This window comes from Vanellus vanellus (genome assembly GCF_965231255.1).
Source record: "Vanellus vanellus genome assembly, chromosome: 2".
Taxonomy (NCBI): domain Eukaryota; kingdom Metazoa; phylum Chordata; class Aves; order Charadriiformes; family Charadriidae; genus Vanellus; species Vanellus vanellus.
Genome location: NC_138906.1, coordinates 110,687,939 through 110,713,533, shown reverse-complemented (window position 1 = coordinate 110,713,533; position 25,595 = coordinate 110,687,939). Strand labels below are relative to the sequence as shown.

Below are 25,595 nucleotides of genomic sequence, written 5' to 3'. Positions count from 1 at the left end.
AACCTATACATCTATTGACTATCTGTGAGTATCCATAGAGCTTTATTGGGTACTTTTTTTTAAAGGAAAATAAGCTTATGAATTTGACACCAATCTATTGCAAGAAAAATTAGGACAGCTCTGTGTTGCAATAATCGTTGTCAGAAGGAATTCCTATTCTTCAAGAAATTTGCTTCCTGTGTGAAAATCTCTGGAAATCTTCACATACTGATTTTTCCACACATTTTGTTTCCTCGGTACTGATTTCCTACATGTAGAACTTTTCACATAGTTAGCACACCTTGTGTTAGCTTGCATGTTCTTTAGAAAAAATACATTGTGTAGAAATCTCCCTCTCAGCATGGGTCTTCCAGAAGCTGAAAGTTTTTGTGTGCCACTGGTAAAGAAATAATGACAATAGCAGTTGTTTTAAAAGATCTTTTCCCCATGAAGTTTGAGAGTTGATTAGCACAAGGGGTCTAGGAGAGCATCATTGTTTTTTAGTTGTTGATTACACTCCAGTGGGATGAGTGCATAAAGATCTGTTATTAGAGTTTCCACCTAAAATAAAACTTTTCTAAAGGATCCGTGTGTTTTAGGAGAGAGCCAATTAGATTCAGATACTGACTTCATTCATCTCACAGAATGTAGAGGGTTTGTTTGCTACATCAATAAATTTTTACAGCAAACAAGCACTTCTAATCTTGCAGGATTTCCAAAATGTCTGTGTTGAGGTTGCAGAGCCTGTAATTTCTTTGATCTTGTATTGGTCTGGAGTCCTTGAAAGCAACAAGAGCAAGGCGCAAAGACGTAACTGTGTGTGAGGTTTATAAGCACTTTTGCCAATATTTGCAGACGTTGTAAGCTTCATTGGCAGGGCTTAGGGACTTTGTAAATGTGGTAAGCCTGGCTTTCACAAAGAACACAGGATGTCAAATAGTCATTACGATACCCTTGTACTCAAAAGCTGGAGAGACTCTGGCAAGTTTAAAATAGGTCCCTGTATGAAATTACATTATAGAGTAATCTGTAAAATCAGTTTGACATACTGAATCAAAGCTCTTAGTTACTGGTGAACAGAAAATTGATGTATTTTAAGTCCTATAACTGATAAATGACTTGATGGATTAACTACCAATTTTCTTTTTAAAATTTCCATCTACTTAATAGTTGCATGTGAAATTTCAGGTTGAGAATAACTTTTTCCCTGTCCAAAAATATAAGACTGTTCACAAGAGAGAAAAATTGCATTTAAAATAGAATTGCAATCATAATACTTTGTCATGGATACTTCAGAAAAGAGATCAGGAATGTGAGTTAGCTAAGCCATAACTTAAGTGAATAACGTTATCTTATGAACGATCATTTCTGGTCAGAATTCAAACAGGTCCCATCCTTTGTAATCTGTACCATTTTAAAGAGGGCTGCACTCAATCCTCTCTCTCTCCAAACCTTCACCCTGGTACCAGGACCCATTTATGATCCTCCACTTAACTGAGAATTAAAAAGCTGAGCAAAATGGATGGGGGATGTACTATATCAGACATAAAGAATTTCAGATTTTTCTCCCACCCATTTCCTGAAAAAATCCAAATAAAACTGACCAGAATGCAACTTATGTTTGAGTTTACCCTGGACGCTTGCCATCGCAGTTTGTTTTTAAAGAGTGATTTCTAGACTCGCTGCTCTCACTTTTGTATGTCAAAAAATGTGTTCATTCGGAAAATGAACACTCTTTAACAATTGTTTTTCTCTAATCTTGTGTCTAAATCCAATTTATGAAGGAATCTGATCCTCTGTCGAAGACCTTTACTGGGCGTCTGCCAAATTGCTACAATATTAATTTGCAACCTAACCTCCAAATGGGTCCCTGGGCTGTTGAATGGAAGGTCTCAATGTTCCAGACAATCTGCCAGTGAGAAAAAAAAAATCCTTTCTGGCTATCAAAGGGTGGTGACCATGGCCAAGGCCCTGGCTCCCAAGTGTTGTTTTATTCTGCCCTCAGCATACATCATGGAAGCTGTTGTACAGAACAAAACAAATGGGATCTGACACGGAGAACATAATAAATAGGAGCTGGATGTAGCGTGACATCCTCACAAAACGTACCCTTCTTTCTAGCCAGTTAGACATTTCACTTTCTTATTCCTGTCAACATAGAGACATTTCTTGCTCAAGAAATGTTTATGCAGCAGATTATTGCCACAACTGATACTAAAATATTGCAGATTATTGAAGGAAATGAGTACTTTTTAAACAAATTTAGAGACAGCTTTCACCAGTTTTTCTCTGAGCTGAAACAGAAACTATTCAGCCAACTCTTTATAAAAGGGTAAATAATTTTTTTAGGATAAAAGTAATTTTATATAATATGTACACAATTATCAAAATATATAATACTTATACACGTATGTATGTTTGAATCTCAAACTACTCATTACAATTTTAGCATGCAGACTTCTCTTCAAAGGGAAGCCATCACCATTATTTAAGAAGTGTTGTTCACATATCTTCCACCAATCAAAGGCAGAGATGGAGAGGGGGAATCTACTGAGTGAGGTGTTTTTTATTGCTGTGAGTCGAAGGCTGAGACTATTTGGGAAGATGCAATTCTGTAATAGCTGATATTACTGGTTTACAAAGAGGACCTTATAGTCTAAGATGAATCAGCATGAAAACTATGAACAGTTGTGAAAAAGCCACCTCACACTGTTCCAGATGTATATTGGCACAGCGTGTTGAACAAGTGCAGTTCAGATTTTTGGATCTTTTATGAACAATAGTCCCTTAAACATTTTGCAGGTACCTCTGTAGTTCAAGTGACAGCCACCGATGCAGATGATCCTACTTACGGCAACAGTGCTCGAGTGGTTTACAGCATATTGCAAGGACAACCTTACTTTTCTGTGGAGCCAAAAACAGGTAATTTTCCATAAACTCGCTGCAGTAATGCTGAGGGAAAAAAAAAACAAAAAAGTGTGTTAAAACTTGCTAGAAACTTATTAATGTGGTCTATTGGTTAATTGAATACATTTGGATTTTGTTGATCTTTTAATCTCTTATTTATCTGAATAGATTATGAAAACCACACACCAGAGCTATGTGATAAGCAGACATTGCTGGAATGGGAATTCTTATCTTGTCAATCTACCGGTTCTCTGGTTTGCTGCCTGGTGCTGTCTTTCTGATCAATGAAAATTTCAAGAAGCTGTGAACAATTTTTTTGCAGATGTTTGGTTTAGAAATATCTAAATGTCACATAGCCAGGCTTCCTCAGCTATAGATTTACAGCACAATTACCAGTCCATTCTACTTTTTAAGCTGAAGTTTTGTTGTAGGAAATATATCTTTTCTTTATTAGTTTGAAGAAGAAAGCACTGTGCTTCTTATCCTTATCTGATATAAAATTTTGCTGCCATTTTAAAAAAAAAATTACTGGTGGAACTTTTTAATGAAATTTTGTGAATATTTTAAGCCACAACAAGGTGCAACCTTTAATCCTCTGTCAGTTTAATAAATATTACCCATTCTACTGTATCATTTCATAGAGCAGGAAAATAAGTTCTCATTTGGCTCAGTTCAGTTTGGTGCCTGAGCTTTGACTTACGTCAACAGGGAGCAGAGTTAAAATCTTCATTTCAGATATGGACAAGTTGAGACAAAAGAGAAAAAAAAACCTATTTTCTCTTTTTATCGTAAACAATCTGTGATGTGAATCAGACCTGAATCTCAATGCTATGACCAAAATGTCATACTCTATTTAACAACATCTAAATTTGTAGAAATAATCATAGAATCATAGAATGATTTAGGTTGGAAGGGATCTTGAAGATCATTTAGTTCTAACCCCCCTTCTGTGGGTAGTGACACCTCTCACTAGACCCGATTACTCAAAGCCCCATCCAACCTGGCCTTAAACACTTCCAGGGATGAGGCCTACACAACTTCCCTGGGTAACTTGTTCCAGTGCCTTACCACCCTTATTGTAAAAAATTTCTTCCTAATATCTAATCTGAATCTACCCTCTTCCAGTTTGAAGCCATTACCCCTCATCCTATCACTACATGCCCTTGTAATAAGTCCCTCTCCAGCTTTCTTGTAGGCCCCCTTCAGATACTGGAAGGCTGCTATAAGGTCTCCCCAGAGCCTTCTCTTCTTCAGGTTGAGCAACCCCAACTCTCTCAGCCTGTCTTCATAGGATAGGTACTACATCCCGCTGATCATCTTTGTGGCCCTCCTCTGGACCTGCTCCAGCAGGTCCATGTCCTTCTTATGTTGGGGCTCCAGAGCTGGACACAATATTCCATGTGAGGTCTCACAAGAGTGGAGTAGAGGGGCAGAATCACCTCCCTTGACCTGCTGGCCGTGCTTCTCTTGATGCAGCCCATGATGTGGTTGGCTTTATGGGCTGCAAGCATGCATGCTGGCTCATCTTGAGGTTCTCATCAACCAACACCCCTAAGTCCTTGCCTCAGGGCTCTTCTTGATCCATTCTTCACCCAGCCTGTATTTGTACATGGGATTACCCTGGACCACATACAGGACCTTGCACTTGTCCTTGTTGAACTTTATGAGGTTTGCATTGGCCCACCTCTCAAGCCTTTCTAGGTCCCTCTGGATGGTATCCCTTCCCTCCAGCATGTCAACCTCTCCACACAGCTTGGTGCAGTTGGCAAACTTGCTGAGGGTGCATTCAATCCCACTGTCCATGTACTATAATAAGTTCTATATAAGTAATTATAATAAGTATTAAAATCTGTACTGTAATTATCTTCATATTGCAACAGGTCCATCTTCAACAGGGATTTATAGCACTTTCTTTTTCCCCGTGAGTGTGATTTATAGCATTTTTTCTCTGTCTCTCTCTCTCTATGTATATGTATGTACAATGTATATTGTGATAATGACTGCAGACAGCCCTTAAACAATAATATTGTAGTTTCTGCTAAATAAAAATCTTTAAAGATTCAGTCTGAAATGTTTGCATACATTTTTGCTTTGATGTGATACTCAAATTTCCTGTGTGCGTGATAATTATCTTCCAAATGATTGGTTAATGTTGCCTGGCAATTTAACTATGATAGAAAAACAAGCAAACAAGAAAAACAATGTAGAAACGATAACGTTATGAAATTGTATGTTAATTTTATTTTAATATGTCTTGTAAAACAAGTGAAATAGTGCCAGACAGTCTGTTTGTGAAATAAATGTTTCAGCCCAGAGACGATTAATGACAAGTCCTGCATTCATAAGGGAAGAAAGAAATAAAACTCTAACTAAACATTCAACAAATATCAGATGAAGAGATATGTGTCCCAATGTGCTTCTCCTTTATTTAGTTTGTTTATGTTTCCTTTGCTGCTGACACTAAGTGCTGGTGGAGTAAACGGCTGTGTCTCTGGAAATCAGAGTTAGTGGCTGTACTGTGTACTGAGCATGAAATATTCATAAAGTCATCGTGGTTTAGGAAGGCGTATTTATTTTATGATCTATATCAACAGCACTGAAAGGATGAAACTTGGAGCTTTCTTCTGGTTTTCATTTCAAATCAAGTAATTACAAATTGTATGCAGATCATCCAATGGATGTAACAAAAACTATTTCAGATATTACTCCATTTCTAATAATAATTTCTCTGGAGACATTCAAAACTCGCCTGGACGCCTTCCTGTGCAACCTTATCTAGGTGTTCCTGCTCCGACAGGGGGATTGGACTAGATGATCTTTTGAGGTCCCTTCCAATCCCTAGCATACTGTGATACTGTGATACTGTGATATTGTAATAAATCAAAAATCTCTTAATTACACTAATGCTTTAGAAGTGCGTACTCTTAAGTCAAATATATGGTAAAATAAGATAATTTCATATATATACAGAGTGTGGACTGATATCAATATTAGCGAATGACTATTCAAGACATTGTGAAATAAATCTTGACCTTGGAATCTTAAAAATGAATGTGGAATATACTGTTCTTCCTAGCTCTAAAAGAGTGGGAAATCAAATGCAGAAAATATCTTCCAGAGAAGGGAGTGTTACCCAAGACATTAGGAGGTCTTCAGTTCAGGGAAAAGATATTAGGAAAAAATGGTTATGGATAGTATTACCCAAAGAATCCAGTGCTAAATAAAAATAGGTGGGTTTTGGTGACTACTTAAAATCAGGTTGTAGTATGTCTGTTCAGCTCCTAGTCAAAAACTGTGATACTAGTGTTGAAATGAATTCTTTCCTCTCTTGTTGCAATCATTGATCTGCTGCTAATTTTTAAAGACAAGCTCAGCTTTCACGGTAATGTATTTGCGTGTGCAACGATTGACATATCTTGTCTTACTGCAGGTGTTATCAAAACTGCCCTTCCGAATATGGATAGAGAAGCCAAGGACCAATATCTACTCGTTATTCAAGCAAAAGACATGGTTGGACAAAATGGTGGATTATCAGGGACTACATCTGTAACTGTCACCCTGACTGATGTTAATGACAACCCACCCCGCTTTCCACGACGTAAGTTACTTTGTAAAAATATGACTTGTAAAACTCTTTCTAAACATTGTTATTTTATTTACGTCATGCTTTTTCTAAACAATGAGTAAAAGTGCTCAGCTTCCATTTTTAGTACTTTGAGAATCACTGACAACAAATTATATTTTTTATTATTGTTATTGTTATTGTTATTATTATTATTACATTGGAAGAATCTTTTTTCTTTACCTAATATTTTTCAGACCAGTTGAAATGAAGTGATGTATGGCAAGTACATTTGTGGACAAAAAAAAGATACACCGTAATAGATATTTAGCTCCCGCCAGTTGGACTTCAGGATGCATAGTTCTTTAACTTGATTCTTAATCCTTCATACCACTTTGGCATTTTAGCAGGATTTCTCTTGTACATACAGTGTTGCCTCAGGACTTAATCACAGAAGATCTGGAAAGTCGTCTTTCCTCCATTTACTTCCTTTGACTAAGGTGGTTCTCATCCTAACCAAAGAAAGGGGTACAGAGTTGTACACTCAAACCTGAAGAGCTCAGTTTATTAATAGCATTCTGTCTGCGGTGCTTTTTTTCTTTAAAAAAAAAAAAAAAAGTCCTTGCTAAGTAGAATCAAAAATAATGTGAAGAACATATTCACATCTACTACTGCCTTACCTCCAACGACATAAAAAATAGATCTGTACATAATAGATTTCCTGTTATTTCAAGCTACCAACTGCTTGAAATAATAATAGAATAACTGAAGTTATTTCTGGAGGTGAGGGTGTTATTGGTTACACACTGCACTCAGATACCCTTTTGACAGCATATATATATCATTTTCTACTTGAATGAAAAAGCTGGAATTTTCAAGAATGCAGATGGTGCACTTACTGTTAAAGAAATGAATATATATCAGTTTCTAGTCATATTCAGATTACAAACTGAGTAATCAAGAGACACAGCTATAAAAGAATAAGAGTTTATATTGATATTATTTAATCTGTGTTTTTTCTTTTTTTTGTGGAAAACAAAGTAAAATATTTTCTTCATTGGAACTCTGTAGCAGGAATTTACCTCATGATTTGCACTTAAGTTTGGAATTATGTTTTTGCATCTTTGCCTTGTACTTCTTTTGGTGCAGGAAGAAGTTATGCCCATAGTACTTAAAGTCCATTACAAGGAAAACCTTGCAAAAAAAAAAAAAAAAAAAAAAAGAGCAATTTTATTTTAAACTGAATATATTCTGGTAGTCTGAGTAAATATTTAATTGCATGGTTTAAAGGAAGGTAGATTTTAAGAAGGCTGGATTTATTTTTTTTTTTTTAGCCTACAGTCCCAGAAGACTCTAAATTCATCAGATTTTTAAATTTCACAGGATCATATCAGTACAATGTCCCAGAGTCTTTGCCAGTGGCTTCTGTGGTTGCCAGAATAAAAGCTGCAGATGCAGATGTGGGACCTAATGCTGAAATGGAGTATAAGATTGTGGATGGTGATGGTTTGGGAGTCTTCAAAATTTCTGTTGACAAAGACACCCAGGAGGGAATCATAACAATTCAGAAGGCAAGTCTGATTTTTCTCACCGATTCTGTTTGGTTCTATGCAAGATGAGGGCGGGTAACGAGAGTATGAGCTTCTGTTTCTGAGAGCCTTAACTGCTGTAAAAGTGTCCCCTAGCATATTTCATCTTGACTTCAGTGTGTGTGCGTGTGTATGTGTGATTTTGAGCTTTTTAATGACTTACACTGAAAATTTTTGTGGGATTTTTTTGGCAATAGCTGCATTGTTTTGATGACTTTTTTTAAAAAGTTCCTGCACGTAGAAGTTTGGATGAGAATCTAAGCTTTAGTCTCATTTGTCCTTGTATTAAAGAGAAAATGTGAAAATACATCTTACAGTAAAAATGTAAGCTCCAAATACAAAATAGATCCCAACCATAATTAAAAAAAAAGTAAAATCCAATTGTTTCTGGCTGATGTTATTCTATTCAGAAGGCACACTTTACTAACATTAAAATTATGTATCAGTAAGAATAGCTGTTTTACAAGATAATGTATTATTAAAAATCTTATTTCAAAAAAGGAAATATTTACAGAGATATTTTTTCTTCTTAGCTAGCTATAAGTACAGTTAGAAAACTAACATTTTAAAATTGAAAAAACATGTTTATATAAAATATTAAAACTCAGCATTCTTACCTTGCTGCAACACATTTTAAAGAGTATACTTTTAAAAAGTAAAAGTGTGTTGAAATATTTTGCAAGAAAAAATAAATTTTGAAGAGAACAAGAAAAAAACCCAACACCTTAGATAGAAGAATATCTTCTCATATAATTCCATACTCTTAATGTGTGAAGGCTTGGCAATGACAATAGTATGACAATACTGAGTCTATGGCCCTAACTCTGCTAAGCACTTTAATACACCCTAAAATGTGTGACTGACTTGGCATTTTAAAATTTGTGTAAGTTCCTGAAAAAGGACCTATGTTTGTAGTTAATATCATTCAATAGCAGATTTTCCTTCCCTGTATACTCTTTAAACTCTGCAAACTTCATCTACCAGTTATGGTTTTTTTCTGGTTTTGTTTTGTTTTGTTTTGTTTTGTTTTGTTTTGTTTTGTTTTGTTTTGTTTTGTTTTGTTTTGTTTTGTTTTGTTTTCCCTGTAGCACATCAATTCCTTTCTAAAGCAATATAAAACTTCAATAATATTTCTCCTTTGAAAGAAATTAGTACTGCATGATGTTGCAAAGCAATGAGTTAATTCTCTGATGCCCTGAACACCTACTGAGAGCTGGTAAGCATCCATAGATGTCACAGCAAATGGAGGATGTTCAGCACCCTTGAAAGATTGGGCTCTAATATGTGTAATGTGAATCATCTTTTTTCAAGGCAAAATCATCTATCTTAGGCTTCTTGCAAACTGTGCTAATTTCTGCTTAGCATGTTTGAAATACAAGTGATGAAAAGTTAGTCTCTTTGTTCAACAGCCAAATTCCATGTGACTCCTTCAGTTTGCTTGTTTAGGTTTTTAGCAAAGACCTGGAAGAAATTTGCGTATCCTAGAGGGAGAGCATTTATCAGTGCCACAGTGAGCAACACTGAATCAGTCGGAGGCTTCAGCGATCTAATTTGAGAGTTGATGAGTTCATTTTAATTTTTAGTATGCTCTTGTAGTCGTGGTGCTTGTTCCTGGAATATCCTGATTCCAGTGTTGTACAGTGGATCAAATAATTGTAATTTATTATTTCTATAATCACTTTCGCTAGGGAGCCGAACTGGACTTTTCAGTACCGAGCATTTATCCTGAGAAATGTTCTATGAAATAGCTATTGCACCACATTAAAAAGGTTACCAAATTTTCACCTGATGAAATGCTCCAATTTGCTAATCATTTTCAAAGCTAGATGCTGCTATATATTCAGACTTTTTTCTCTGCAGTGTTAGAACTTTTCTCTCATTTTCTATTATCGATTTGCTTTCCTCTGCCGTACCCAAAGGTGAGTACCCGTGCTAAGAAGCACCTCCCAAACCTCTGGATGCCCTTAGCTCTTCATTTGAACTTCAGGGAACTTGGTGCCTTGCCCAAGGCTGAAAGATCCTCCCTGCCAACCCTCCAGAGAACATTGGCTAGGAGGGAAGAAACTAAGTGAAGAGCTCAAGCACAGTGGCTAACAAGCAACTGCACCTTGTTCTTCTCTGGAGGACATGTACATAGAAGACCATTAATGCCAGTGTATGCAGGTTAAATGGGCTTCAACCACCAGGCCTTACTCGCGAGATCATTATGGAGTTGGGCAGAGGTTATCCCTGCATAATGTGTGCTTGTCAGTAAGGAATCAGTGAAGAAATTCAGTCTGTAGCCTGGAATCTGCCTAAATATTTTACTATCTGGCACATGACGTTCTGTGAGTGCAATTAACTTTCTCCTTTTCATACCCCTGAAATCAGCTGAGGCATTGAGAAACAGCTCAGCCTCCAAACGCATGCCCATCATTTTAAACTCGTGTGTATTTATACGATCAGATGACATGTCTGTGTACACATCAAGCAGTAAAATGCCAAGGCAAAGACTTCTGAAAAGGCATGCTTTCATTCTAAATGCAAATGCATGCTTTAGCTTTGCATACTTGTGCTGCAATCGTACATACAAATCAGCAGGTTAGGCATGAAAATCACCGCCAGTATCTCTGGGCAACTGAAGGCACAGCTCCATTCCATTTTCTGACGGGTGTTGTCATGAAAGTTTGGCACCTGGTTATCGGAGTTCCACACACAAACTGAGGATTTTACATTCTGTTTTTAGAAGGATAACCATTTTGAGATGATTTGAAAAGTTGACTTCCTCACTAAAAACTAAGATTTTTTTTTTAACACATAAGGAACATCAAGTGAAAAAAAAAAGAAATAAGATTGAGAGAAGTAAGATTTAAGAATTCAGTGTATCTTCCAAGTGTGAAAGAAAATACCCAAGCATCAGCAACAATTTCAAATAAAATATTTATTTATATAAATTCAGGAAAATTAACATTTTTGAAACGGAGAGATACCAAGAATTGTGATATTAGAAAGAGAAAAATGTTACATGGCAAGGTGTTTTCCAAGATTACTTGTGTATAATGGACTTGGCTAATATATATATTCACTTGATAGGCGGCAAGATTGGTGAATGAGATTTAAGTGTGTTTAATTTTTGGTTTGGTTTGTTGTTTTTTTTTTCCATGCACATTTGAATACTTTTCTTCTCTGCATCCTATGACACAGAGACTTCAAAACATCAAAAGTCAGAAGAAAAAAAATAATCATGGTTTTACTCTAACAGTGATATTCATCGAAATATGGTGTATTCTTCTTTCATTTATATCTCTTCTGCATTGCTAAATCCAGATACCTCTTTGGCTTGCTTAGTTTATTCAGGATGGATTTTTCTCTAACAAGTTTGAGAACAGTGCTATTTTTTCAAATAGTAGTAGCAGTTCTGCTCATAGTTTTTATAGCCATGGCAGGAGTGGGGACTACATGTTGCTGAACATGCTGGGACTGTTGCTGCCTTGTGCCTAATGTCAGTATATACTAGTGACTAGAATAAAGCTCAGTTCAACATAACATTTTGACAATAGACTGGTACTCTTTTAATAACTCGACCATACGGAATCAGAGAAGGGAGGAATAATTTCTCTGTGTTTTCACCCATTTGGTTTTTAGCCGTCCAAAGAGTAGAGAATAGGATTGTCCTACCTTATGCAGAACAACTAAGGAGAATGCATGCTCTACCCCTGTACAATATTTGCTGCTATATGGCCTTTCGCATACTTAGGACACCTTATTTTCTTTTGTCCTGGTTAGGATGTTTGAATTAGGATTAAATGAATGAGATGTGAAGTTCATGTATTCCAGGAAGTTGCTTAAGTTCATTCTAGACAAAAAAGAAAAAAAAACAAAACTCAACTTTTTGTAAACATTCTTTGGGTCAAGGACTAACTTTTCTTCATGAATTTATGGCTTAAATAATAACAAGAGGTTAAGTCTGGGCAGAATTGATTTTTTGTGAGTTCAGTGAAGCTAGAATTTCATCTTATGACAGGAGCTAGTAAAAAAAGTATTGAACTATTTCCTTGGTTATTGGAACAAAAAATAAAGCCTACCTTCTTCTGTAATACATTAACTGAATTAATTGACTGAATTCATATGAAAAAAAGAATTAGCCAGCATGTATCTAGGGCGGTATATAAAAGTGCATAAGTTGTTTTCAGGATGCCATGCTCTGTTTCCAATCTGCAATAGGATATAAAAAATGCTAGAAGACAAACTATTTTCCAGAAACTGGTATAAACAGCAAGTGAATGGGACCCATTAGCACAGTTCAAAGTGGTATTCTCAGCTTACAAAAAGGGCGGAAAAATGGTGGGAAAAATAGTGGGGGTCTTTCCTTGTAACCTGCTACGTTCACACAATTTGTTGGCTAGTAGTTTCAAGTCACTGTGGAAATATTCCCATTTTTTTCTTTTCCCACTTTCTCTTTGATTAAATAACAATAATAAGTAAATGAAAAGTTTTCACTTGTCAAATGAAACAGAAGAAAGCTCTTCCTTTATTTTTATCCTGTACAGAACAGTCTAAAGATACCACCTACTCAAAGTTCATGCTAGAGTTCCGATGTTGCAAATAATGGGAGAGTTTGGCTACTCTCCACCCTGTAGGCACTCTCTCTGTAATAAATTCCTAAGTAAAGCTAAATTAGATGTCTAAGCCACTTTTAAGCAGGATTTAGGAAAACATCCATTTTAGGTGGCCTTTTCAGAAAAAAAAAAAAAAAAAGTCTTGTACAGTTTTTGAAAAAGAATTGGGCGTTTATATTTCTTAGATGTATTTGAAAATTTTATCCTGTTTCATACTGTGACTCAGGTTCTCCATCTGTAGAGAAAGATCAATTCCTTCCTGTGGTTTCATTTGTAATTTGCATTCTGCTATCAATGCTCTGTTAGTAAGGACTCAGATCATTTGCATAGCTACATTTCACAGTGGTGAGGGTGTTTTGAAGAAAAGTGCAATTTTTCTGAATATACTGGAGTTTTAAAAATGTGTGGGATTTGTCTCTGCAGTAGCAACCTTAGAACTAAAATAGAAATAAAAAAGGCTGCAAGGTATATTTTTATTATATGTATCGTGACTTTTTCGAAGGTTATGGGATGTGATTCAAGTCGAGAGAGATTTTAGTGGACTTAAGTAGAAAAAAAAAAGCCTGAAGACTCTATAGAGAGAGGGTTGTCATGTCTTACAGTAACAAGTGACAAGCATTAAGATTTCCTATGGCACAGTTCTTGCTCACTTTGCCTTAATTTCTCCCCTTAATACACAGCCCTACCACCCATATCGCCAACCAATTTGAATGTTAGAGGGAAAAATGTGAAAATAGTGTTGCAAAGTATTTTCTCATTAAAATTGACTGCTAAGAGATTATTCTAAAACCTGAGTTCGTTCTAAGAGTAGTACTGGCAATTATAAAAAATGTGGGGTTTATGTCTAAGCTTTGGAGTGAAAAGCTATCTTTCTATTACTGTTAACATTTCACTTTTTTTTTGCAGCTAGAAAATTTTCTTTCAATTCTATATCAGAGTTTACAATGTAAGAACTTGAGGCTTCCACGGTTCCTTTGAGAGATAATGTGCATTTGTTTGATGTACTGCAGTTTTCAATATAAAACCTCAACTGGGTTTAAAAATGGGATTTTCACCTCTGAAAACTACAGTCTTAAAAAGTTACCATACAATAAAAAATGAAAATTACAAAAATGGGCTTCCTGTGAATGATAACTTCATATCCAGCCTCCATAATACAGATGACTTGTTTTGTAATTTCCTGGAAGCATAAATTTCTTACCCCTTATAAGAAAAAAAAAGAAAAAGAAAAAGAACAAAAGACCCCACGAACCCCCAGATGAGAAAAAGATGAATGGATATTGCACAGGATCTAATCGGATAACACTAATGCACAGATATTAATGAAGCTGTCAAGCTCTATTCACTGTACTGAAGGACAGAGGTATACATTGTGCATTTAACCTTCAACACTGATGTAGTGATTTGTAGTCTGTTGACTTGGTATTCCATTATTGGAATCTTGTGCTTTTGTTATAGCAGGAAATAATGAAGGCATGATCTGAAGGCCAGTTAAATAATGCTCTCTGTATAATAGACATCAGTGATAATTAGATAAGAAGAAAGAAAAAAAGGGAATATTTTCAATTCACTTTTTCAGTCTTTCATTAGTGTCTGTAGTATGCAATGACTTCATTATATTATCTACAAATTGTTGAAACATTTCCAGCAGGTCACGAACTCCATCATAGTAATATCTTAGAGGTTTTGTTTATTATTCCAGATTATATTCTGCCTCAAAACTTGATACCTGTGTATTCACCATAGGATCTGAGGATGTGTGTCCCATAGGAACAGACTGAGGATGACTGTAGCTTTTGTAGACATTATCACACCCCACAGGAGACAGGCTCTGCTACAAAGAACTAAAATAAAACAATATTACTGCCTGTGCATAACACAATAGCATCTGATGTTGTAAAACCCCTTTGCCAATCCATACTTCCCTCTTCTAAACACCAACTGTTCCCCACTGCATATGTACATATGTTAGATTTTTTAATTTATTTATTTTTCATTAACAAGGACCCTTATAGCTTTTGGAAACTATATCAGCAGCATTGGATGCCAGAAGATATCTACGGAATCCTAGGGCAGGATCCATGTAACAGAAAGCAGAAGTTTACTTCTTCCAGTTATTGAGAGCCCCTTAATAGTGACTGGTGAAAAACAGGCGTTCATAAGTAGACCAACTGATTTTGTTCCCTAGAAAAAAGTTGCTGCACTTGCAGTAAGCACCATATGATGATTTTCTCAGATGTACATGGCTAAATTAGAGAAGGTGAGACCTGCTCTTAGTAAGCAAGCCTGTTTAGAATGTGCATCTACACCATCATTACTTTTACATCCTTCTCTATGAGGAAATACCTTTCTAATGAAAGTGGGTTTTGTGTATTCCCTACTAGTCTGACACTCCTGTAATCCAGTCAAATAAAGAATGATCTCTTTCTACATTACAAGAATGAAATTGATGATTTAAAAGTGCACGTCAGCCTTTGTGATAAACATTCACATGGAAAACATGTTTTTATTATTTCAGGTATTCAAGTTCTAATTTAGTCTTCTTTAATCAATACAGAAACATGGGAATGTCTTAAAATAATTTAAATAATATTTCTTCATTACTGTGCTTAGTCTATTCAAATTAAAATTTGTATAATTTGCCCAATTACATAGACTGTGCTCTATGCGCTTTCTCTGTTAAATCGGAATTTTCATAATCTTTTTTTCTTAGGATAACTGTGGTGTTGACATTAGTATATAACAAGAAGTTATCTTGCCTGCAGTCTCATGATATATTTCCATGTGTTTGATTAAGTATCACTGTAATCCAAATCATCCAATTTCAACAGATATCACCGGTTAATGAGAATGAATTAGCGTTCCTCTTCTCTGGTACATATTTTTGTACATTCTGACTGAAAATATACTGTTTGCTAAAAGCTTGCCTTTTTTTTTTTTTTTTTTAGTTGAACAAATCTCAGTCTTTTGTTTTTGACATTCTTCAGGTTATAATTTCTTTAGTTAATCTGATATTTTTACTGGAAAATGAAAAGTCTTAAGATATTTGTGTGCCTGGTTGTCGTCTCCTTAACCTTGCTGGTCATCTGGTCATATTACTTGCTTAATTGTTATTACCACACAATATAGTTTCTGAGATATTTTTCATCATCCTAATATCTCATTACAGAATCACAGAATCACAGAATTATCAGAGTTGGAAGGGACCTCTAGAGATCATCTAGTCCAACTCTCCTGCTAAAGCAGGATTGCCCAGAGCACATTACTCAGGACTGCATCCAGGCGGGTCTTGAAAATCTCCAGGGAAGGGGACTCCACAACCTCCCTGGGCAGCCTGTGCCAGTGCTCTGTGAGCTCAGCTCAGTGCACATTTGCATTGTGGCTGTGAGGTTTCTTTCAGAGTACACATATTGTACTCTAAATATAAAACCAAAATTAAAATTAAAAACAATTAAACATGCTTTGTTAATGAATAGTGACCAGTTGTATCCAATACAGTGACCAGTACCCAGACAACCTTTCTTTTATGGCATGTCTGTATTTAGAGAGCTATGGATACCACAGCTCTGATTCAGTGCGAGAAGTAAGCACTTGCATAACATGAGAATCACACGTATTCCCATTTGGAGAAGCCTTTTGCGGCCACATAGAGTTTATAAAAGTTCAGTGCTTTTCTGAGTATTATGTGTTGCAATACATTTTTTTCATTTTTAAATCTAGACTGTTCACAGCTGTATTGTAATGTCAGCATAATCACTGACTTTAAGATGCTCATTTGGGATTTATCCTACTGTAACTCAATGGACAATTTAGACCCTTGCATTTGTAGGTCAACAGATGTGTGTTTCACCTCTGCTGCTCCTCTGAGTGAGTACAGGAATGTTTTGCAGATGCTGTCAGATTATTTTGTAAGCACATTTCAGATCCTTATGATATATACAGAATCAGAACCGCAAAAAGCCTTTTTTTAATCTCTTTTGTACACTTCAAATTATAGTTTGAAAAGATAGATGAGTAACCAGGCTGTAGTTTTAGAAACTCTTGGTTCTTTTGTTGCTATTCTTAATTATTCAACTTGGAAATAGTAAGCTGGGCATTTGGTACAAGCTGACAAACTAAGACTATAGATATAAACAGTGTTAATATTAAAATGATGATTTCTTTCAACTATTGCCTGTGAGGTAAGATGATTCTTTTGCCTCCAATGTAATTATCTTTATGGGACTGTCTTCCACATCACAGATATCCCATTAGTTGTGGGGGGTAACTTTTAATTCTAATGCATATCTGTTCCAAAAACAACTATACTTTCATCAAAGAAAATTAAAGCAGAATGAAGGTGGAAAAAAATAATGCACTTTTTTTGTTGTTGTTGTTAAGCAAAACAAAACAAATAAATCTCCAGGGTGCATCTCAGTACAAAGTGTTGTCATGTGAACAATGTAGTTTAACCAATTGCCACATTTTTTACACAAATTTATACAGGGCTTGGAGTAATAATTGATTAGTCAATCCCAATGCTATGCAAAAAAAAAAAAAAACCACCACAATTTTCTGAATTAAGTCTTTTCACCAGTGAATATTATATTGGGTTCTTATGTCTAGGTAGTATGACACACTGTATTTGACATTACCTTAGATAAAATATGAATAAGACAAAAAGAAGTATTCATTCACAATGATGAAACGATGGGGGAGAATTTGTTCCTCACAGAAGCTACAGGAAGTTTTGCCATTAACTCAGAGAATTCTTGTTTCATTCACAGCATAGAACTACCTTTACCATTAAAGCCATGGGGGAATATTCATTAGCAAGACACTGAAAATAGTGTTTTGAGAAAGCTAAAAAATGAGGCGTGAACTATACTATGTCATTCAAAAGTGCTGGTTGGATACAAATGGCAAAGTTCATTTGGTACTTACTGACAGCTGTAAATGAAACAGTTTTGTGGCAACATCACTGGATAATAAAATTTCCAAATAACTTTACCTGTATAGGAGCTGGATTTTGAAGCTAAGACAAGCTATACCCTGAGGATAGAAGCAGCCAATATGCACATTGACCCTCGCTTCCTGAGTCTGGGACCCTTCAGTGACATGACAACAGTGAAGATAATTGTAGAAGATGTTGATGAGCCGCCTGTGTTTACTTCACGTTTGTACTCCATGGTGGTGTCTGAAGCAGCAAAGGTTGGCACTATCATTGGAACTGTAGCCGCCCATGATCCAGATGCCTCAAATAGTCCTGTCAGGTAATTATAAGATGTCTTAACTCTTGATTTATTTAGCCTTTTTATTGCAGTTGTTCATTTTGTTGTGGGAGGATCTTTGGTTATACCAAAAGCAATTAGTTAGCTTTTTTTCCCTTGCAGAGATTGAGATGTTCTAAGAGTTTGCATATTTTGACTTGTATATCCCTAAACTACAGAACCTTTGTAAAATAATATATTTCAATCTGTGTAAAACAAAGAAGATAAGAGAAGATATAATTTCAGAATTCCAAAGAAAAAAAAAACTCAAAACGTTACTCATATTTATTTCTCTCTAAGTTTAGGAAGATTCTATTATTATCTATAACAAGTTACGTTCTCTTGACACAACCAGGAACAGTATATATATATAAAATATACATATACATGTATGTCTGTGTGTGCATGTGCATAATGACTCATATTCTGTGTGCACTATGCCCAAGAATGTAATAGCACATAGACTCATGCATGGTAAACCAGAGCTGAGGTCCCACAGAAAAAAAAAAAGAAAAATCAGAAAAAACTATGTGAGAGAGATGGATAGGGCAAGACATGTCCTGTCCTAGTCAGGATAGTTAAAGGCATTGATCTTTTGGCTTTTGTAAATACTGCTGCAGCCAAATATCTTCCATTCTAATGGGAAGAGATATGAACACTAAAACTGTCAAGGGCCTCTTTCCTTGCCTTCATTGTGTGAAGAACCTGCAAGTCTTCTTCAATCTAATGACCGGGATCATAAAAAAAAGCATAAGAAAACACAAAGTATCAATCTTATGTTTGACAGTATCTAAGGTTAAAACTCAAGGAAAAGACTCAGCACCTAAGTTAAAACAGTAATGAGTTATTTGTAATTTTCTTATTCAGAGTAGTAATATTAATTGTCAAAGGAACATGCAAAGATCTAGAGCGTAATACTTCTGACTCAGGAATTTTGTGAACGTAAACATCTGCAGGAGGAGGAACACATACACAATTAAAAGTTAGTACTAAGTTTCAGTTGTTATTATTGTTCATTTAGGGCATACATAGAAAAAAAATTCACAGGTACAGAACTCATTTGGATGTCACCTTTTTTGATGATGTTAAATTTTTACTTTCATGCATTGAAGATGAATTTGGGACTCTACTGTAGCTCTGTAATTTCTAAAGCAGCAATTTTACATTGTAAAAAATAAATCATGTGTTTCACTTCTAGAAGTGATGCAAGTGTTCTCTCTCTTTCCTTATATATTTGCAACATATTCAAAATAGCTGATTCCTATCATGTATAAACGAGTCCTAGATGGGTGGTTGGCAGGGATTTACTTGTGAAATTTGTCTTTGCTGAGCTCTTTCTTTGCTGTGGCAGTGTTTTCTGGCACTGATGTTAACATCTGGTGTATAATATCTGGTTTAGCAAATCATGTAGAGTGGGCTTAAATTCAGTTCCATAAATGCAGTCCATGCTCAGAATGCTTTTGACTCCCATGTAAACATAAGGATGAGTTTATTGGACTTGATCTGGTTAATTTTTTTAATTCCAGCATAAAAATATATAGTTATATCACCAGCTTAACGAACACCTTGAAGATTTCTTCTGCTTCAAAGTTGTTTGGAATTTGAGAGGGAGGAAAAAGACAAATAGTGAGGATTTATCTATATGCTTGTGAACCTGCTACGTACATCATTGGGGGTACTGACAGATTGTATAATTTAAAGCTGTCCTGCATCTGCTATGATGTACATCAGAGCCAGATTCACCTAAAATTGGAATATGTTAAGGAGGATTAATACATAATACTTTTCATGATCTATTTAAGAAGTTTAAATTATTAATCTATAAATAAGTATTCTAAATTCTAAACATTGGATTTTATTGATATTGATTAAAATTAACTTGTTACAATTCAAGAAATGTTGAAATTACAAGATCAGACACAAATTAAACCTTGACAACACTGAGGGGGCAAGTAATAAATAGTTTGAAAATAAGACATTATCTTGTATGGACCTGAGAACTATTGATATTTGAACTAGCTTAAATAAAGGATTTAAAACTCCTGCAGCTCAAAGATTTTCAAGTATTAATGGCTGCAAGGAATTAAAGGATTAAAAGTGTATAAAATAGTTTTTTTAGAATTTTAATATAGATACAACTCTTGTAAATAATTTAAGGGAAACTGTTTGCTTCCTATGCATAAAAGTTATTTTTCTTCTTGTTTCATAACAATATGTTGTCCAATTTATATAACTTGTTTGCTTTCCTGCCCCCCTTCTTTCCTCCCTTCCTTCCTTGCTCCTTCTCTCCCTCCTTCCCTCCCTCTCTCCTTCCCTTCTTTCTTCCCTCCTCCCCTCCTTTGTATTTCTTTCTTTTTATTTCTTGCTTGCTTTCTTTTCCTTTTCTGTCTTTCTTACCTCCTTCCTTCTCCCCTTCTCCTTCTCCTTCTCCTTCTCCTTCTCCTTCTCCTTCTCCTTCTCCTTCTCCTTCTCCTTCTCCTTCTCCTTCTCCTTCTCCTCCTTCTCCTTCTCCTCCTTCTCCTTCTCCTTCTCCTTCTCCTTCTCCTTCTCCTTCTCCTTCTCCTTCTCCTTCTCCTTCTCCTTCTCCTTCTCCTTCTCCTTCTCCTTCGCCTTCGCCTTCGCCTTCGCCTTCTCCTTCGCCTTCGCCTTCTCCTTCACCTTCTCCTTCTAATTCTCCTTCTCTTTCTTTCTTTCTTACTATTTTTTCAAGAAAGGTCTTTGGCCCTTCAAATTGCCTAGTGATAGTGTTAATAATTGGGAAATCTAAGGGTTGGCAGAAGACTGAATCCCAACTATGGGGCCTGCCAAGACTGACTACATAGCAGAGGTGAACGCATAGTCTCATGGGGATGCCTGCCAGCCACAAAACAGCTGAACATCACTGCTGACCAAATAAACAACACTGCTGGCATGAAAAAATGAACAGTTAACATAAAACAGGGGAAAAAAAATGTGGAAGAGGGAGAGCCTTAATCCATAAAAACTGCTGTTATGGTTGTTGTTACAACTCTTTACTCCATTCTCTCTCTCACTGTGACATAATACAGTAAAGCAATTCTAATTATGTAACAAGTCTGTGCTCTAAGATTTTGTAGCCAAGAGGGATAGATAAAAGCACTGTAATACAACAAAGTAGGAGGTGGTATATTACAACATAGAACAAAAAAATAGTGTCATCATTAGATCTGAGAAGTCCCGTCTTCCATAATTCTTTCCTTCCACTTTGTTCAAAGGATTTGTTTAATGTTATGTCAATAATCTAATGTATCATCAGTGTGATGGTATTTATAATGATCACACTTAGTCTGGTTTGGACGTTTTAATTCATCCTGAGTGTAGGGAAGAACTCTGGAGTACATGCTTGATATAAATGAGAGTGTAAGAATCTGACCCAACATTAAATCGAATGTCAAGAATATTCCAGTTGTAAATCTAAAACTGCTTAATCAACTGTCCTTATCTCTTAAAACTGTTGCAAGCAAAACACCTACAAGTGTTTTGATCTTTTCCTTTATTCTATTTTCTGTTTGCTAAGGAGATCATTTCCCCTTCCCAGAACAAATTTGGAGGTAAAAGATATGTTAAGCCAAAGAGTTAAGGGCATGAACCACTGTTTGTCTCATGACAGTAAAGCACTGGGAGCTGACAGTGATGACATGCAATCCTTTGACCTACTCTACATCATTTCTCTTTTTATCTCTGCCCCTGCAGCTCTAGGTAACTCATGGGCTCTTCTGCTGGTGATAGAAAGCTCTGTGCTCAGACTGCCAACCCCCATGGGAGCAGTGCCTGCCTGGCACAGCCACATAGCAAACTTCCAGCTCACCTTCTCCTTAGCTGGGGTTCAGGAGGATGCTATTCCATGAATAAATGAAAGCTTGCCTTACAGCAGAGAGGAAAAAAGAAAAGAGAGGGGAATACCTGTAACCTCGCTTAAGAGGACACTGTGGGAATTCAGCCCACCACTGTCAGCACAGGTCGCTGTGTAACTCTCGCCGTTGCATACAGCTCTGCTTCTCTCAACACCCCAGAGAAACCGGACAAAACAAAGCTCAAAGTTGGGAAACAGTGGAAACTCACTCTTTCTAATAAGAAATCAGTGAAACATTTTTACAAGCTGTAATCGCACATAAATCAAAAATTTTCTTTCATCCTTTGCCTAGGTACTCGATAGATCGAAACACGGACCTGGAGAGGTATTTCAATATTGATGCTAACAGTGGAGTCATTACAACTGCCAAATCTTTGGACAGGGAAACTAATGCTGTTCATAATATCACAGTTTTGGCTATGGAGAGTCGTAAGTAACAATTTAAAGATTTTATTGGCTGCTTATGTTTAAAACCTCAGGCTTGGTTTTGATCAGCTACCTTGAGAGAAATTATGACAGTTTCAAGCCATGACAGATAAAAATAACTTCTTACTCAATGTAAAAGAAACCTGTATGATAAAAATTAAGAAATGCAATAGATTAAGTATTTGCTGTTTCCTTTGCCTCACACCTTGTGTATTCTTTTGATTTCTGAAAAACAAGTACAAAGGAAGGTGAAATATGTTAAGTCAACAGTCTCACACCAAGTATCATTAAAGGATAAGTGATATGGCGTATAGAGGAAAGCAGTTAGCCCATCTTAGTGATGGCACTTACTTAGAGTTGATTGCTGTTGATCAACCACAACATTCTTAAAAGGTATGTAGGAAAAGGAACGTGAATGTTTGGTGGTTTCACTTTCCTGACTCTAAGGTAAGACTGCAGAGGATATTTTTTACTTGGTAATTTTTCTGGTGCAAGATGAAAAGTGTTGAAGAATCAAACCCTTCAAGTGCATACAACAAGAATTCTATTAATACAAGTTCAAACCTGAACTTGCTCAGCTCTGAATTACATTCTGTGAAAAACTATGTATTTTTGCCTTTATATTTGAGGAATTTATTTCTTCAAATTTCATCCTTATTACTACTCTGTTGGGCTGTGATAATAAAAGAGTTACCAGTTCTCTGGCTTGCAATTTTAAAAATCCTCACTTCTTGCTTTCAGTGAGGTTAATTTAATGTTTAACCTGAAAGCTAACATTTATCATTTAGTGTCTGTATGAATTTATCTTGTATTCTCAGGGGCAGAATTTTGGTCTAGGAGGTTAGCATGGAAACCAAAAATTTTCCTGGACAGTAACAAAATTGGCAAGGTAGCTAAGGGGCATGCCTGACACAAGTGAGAGTCTAGGCGCACGAGTAATACCTTATGTTGCTTTAATTTATGTTCATGGACTGCTTGGTTCAATAAGCTTAGATCATTAGAAGAAAAAGTGTCACAAAACTTGTGTCAAATTGCTTACTCCTCTGGTATTTCACACGTGGAATGAAAAAACAAAACAAACCAAAACACTTGTGATCTACTTTTGGATGTATTGCTTTAAATACTTACAATATTTCCCAAAACGTGGTTGCAATACCCTATGAAAAGATAGATACATATTTGAAGGTTTGTACAGTTTTTCATTCTGCCCTGCTCTATCACTAAAATCACCACTTGTGGTAAAAAAAAAATAAAATGCAATCTCTCTTTTTCTTCTCCAAAACAGGAGTGTTATCTAGCAAAATAAGTATAGCACCCACTGATGTCCTTTATGTTTAGTCTAAAAAAACCCTGTTTAAGATTAAACGATAATATTGGATGCTGACCAGATTCCTATTTTAGCTGGATATGTGCATCAGTTTAAGTATGTGATTCATATTTAAGGTGTTCAACATGTTAATGACAGTGTTGAAATACTCTTTTGTGTGTGCACCTTAAATACTTTGGGATTTGCTTGGGAATACAGCTTCCGTTTTGCTGCTCTAGCTGATGGAATTCTGTTTTTAATTTCTTAATAGCCTGATCAATCTGAATTGCAACAAAAATTTAACCCATTTAACCTATTCCCAATGTGAATAGAGTTGCTCTGGTTAGCTATACCCGTTGGTGATGGTTTTACATCGTCTTATTCTTATCCTTCCATGTGATGTGTTTTGATGCTGTGATTAGTGAGTTAGATTTTCAGTTTATCCCTGAGAGTAAAATCTTAGTTTAATTGAAGCATCTGAAAAACATAAACACTGTTACCACTAGGTCCAGAACATCAAGCCAAGATCTTACTTTGTCTTTCTAGGAGGAATTGTAATTGATTTGATACGTATATGCAAAAGAAGAGTGCAAAGGGAAAATGTAGTGACCCAAAGAATTACTTGCAGGGAGCTCTTCTTGATTGTTTTGTTGGCTTCTTTTCCTGTAGAAAATCCAGCACAGATTGGGAGAGGCTATGTAGCCATTACAATCCTTGACATCAATGACAATGCTCCTGAGTTTGCCATGGAGTATGAGACTACAGTCTGTGAAAATGCTCAACCTGGTCAGGTATGGCTTGATAGGATTTTTTATGTTTATTTTTATCAGATAGACAGCCATTCCTTATGAAAGCCTGCCAGCTTTAAGATAAAATATAATCAACTTATGCCAGTAAAAACGATGCTTTGATGTGCAGCACAAGCAAATATTAATCAAACCCTATCATCTTCACCATAGCTGTGAAGAGAAAGACTCAGGTCTAAAAATTACTTGTTGAAGGTACTGTTAAAATCTCTGGCTTTCTTACTGATATAACTGTTATATTTCTCTAAACTCATCTAATTTTGAATAATATTAAGAATGCATACTTCCTCCTAATTTTGCTAGGAAGTGAGAAGTCTTAACACGAGGGTTATTCTGAGACTAAAGGCCTACCATTCCTGAAATGAGTACACTCACAGATTCACGGAATCACGGAATTTTCATAGTTGGAAGGGACCTCTAGAGATCATCTAGTCCAACTCCGCTGCCAAAGCAGGATTGCCCAGAGCACATTACTCAGGACTGCATCCAGGCGGGTCTTGAAAATCTCCAGAGAAGGGGATTCCACAACCTCCCTGGGCAGCCTGTGCCAGTGCTCTGTCACCCTCACTGTAAAGAAGCGTTTCCGTGTATTTGAACGGAACTTCCTGTGTTCTAACTTGTGCCCATTGCCCCTCGTCCTGTTACTGGGAACCACTGAAAAGAGCCTGGCTCCATCCTCCTTCAACCCACCCTTTAGATACTTGTATGCCATAAGATCTCCCCTCAGCCTTCTCTTCTCCAGGCTAAAGAGTCCCAGCTCTCTCAGCCTTTCTTCATAAGGGAGATGCTCCAAGCCCTTAATCATCTTAGTTGCCCTACGCTGGACTCTCTCCAGCAGCTCCCTGTCCCTCTTGAACTGGGGAGCCCAAAACTGGACACAGTATTCCAGTTGTGGCCTTACCAGTGCAGAGTAGAGGGGGAGAATGACCTCCCTCGACCTACTGGCCACACTCTTCCCTATGCAGCCCAGGATTCCATTGGCCTTTTTGGCAAAAAGCCCACATTGCTGGCTCATGGATAATTTACTGTCTACTAGGACCCCCAGATCCTTCTCCTCCGAGCTACTTCCCAGAAGGTCCACCCCTAACCTATACTGGTGCTTTGCATTCTTCCTCCCCAGGTGCAGGACCTCACACTTGCTCTTGTTGAACCTCATTAGGTTCTTCGCTGCCCAGCTCTCCAGCCTGTCCAGGTCACGCTGGATGGCAGCACGGCCCTCTGGAGTGGCAGCAACCCCTCCCAGTTTGGTATCATCAGCGAACTTGCTGAGAATACACTCTGTCCCCTCATCCAGGTCATTAA

The 25,595-nt window shown here is 36.5% G+C and overlaps 1 protein-coding gene across 1 annotated transcript in view; it reads left to right on the top strand.

Moving 5' to 3' along the window:
• CDH7 (cadherin 7) overlaps positions 1-25,595 on the top strand; it is a gene marked incomplete at both ends in the record, with an annotated part of 71,514 nt that overhangs the window by 34,341 nt on the left and 11,578 nt on the right. Inside the window, 6 exons of the mRNA XM_082499629.1 lie at positions 2,782-2,901; positions 6,317-6,484; positions 7,832-8,019; positions 17,634-17,887; positions 22,048-22,184; positions 24,157-24,278. Coding sequence (XP_082355755.1) covers positions 2,782-2,901; positions 6,317-6,484; positions 7,832-8,019; positions 17,634-17,887; positions 22,048-22,184; positions 24,157-24,278 — 989 coding nt within the window. The remainder of the gene's footprint in view (positions 1-2,781; positions 2,902-6,316; positions 6,485-7,831; positions 8,020-17,633; positions 17,888-22,047; positions 22,185-24,156; positions 24,279-25,595) is intronic.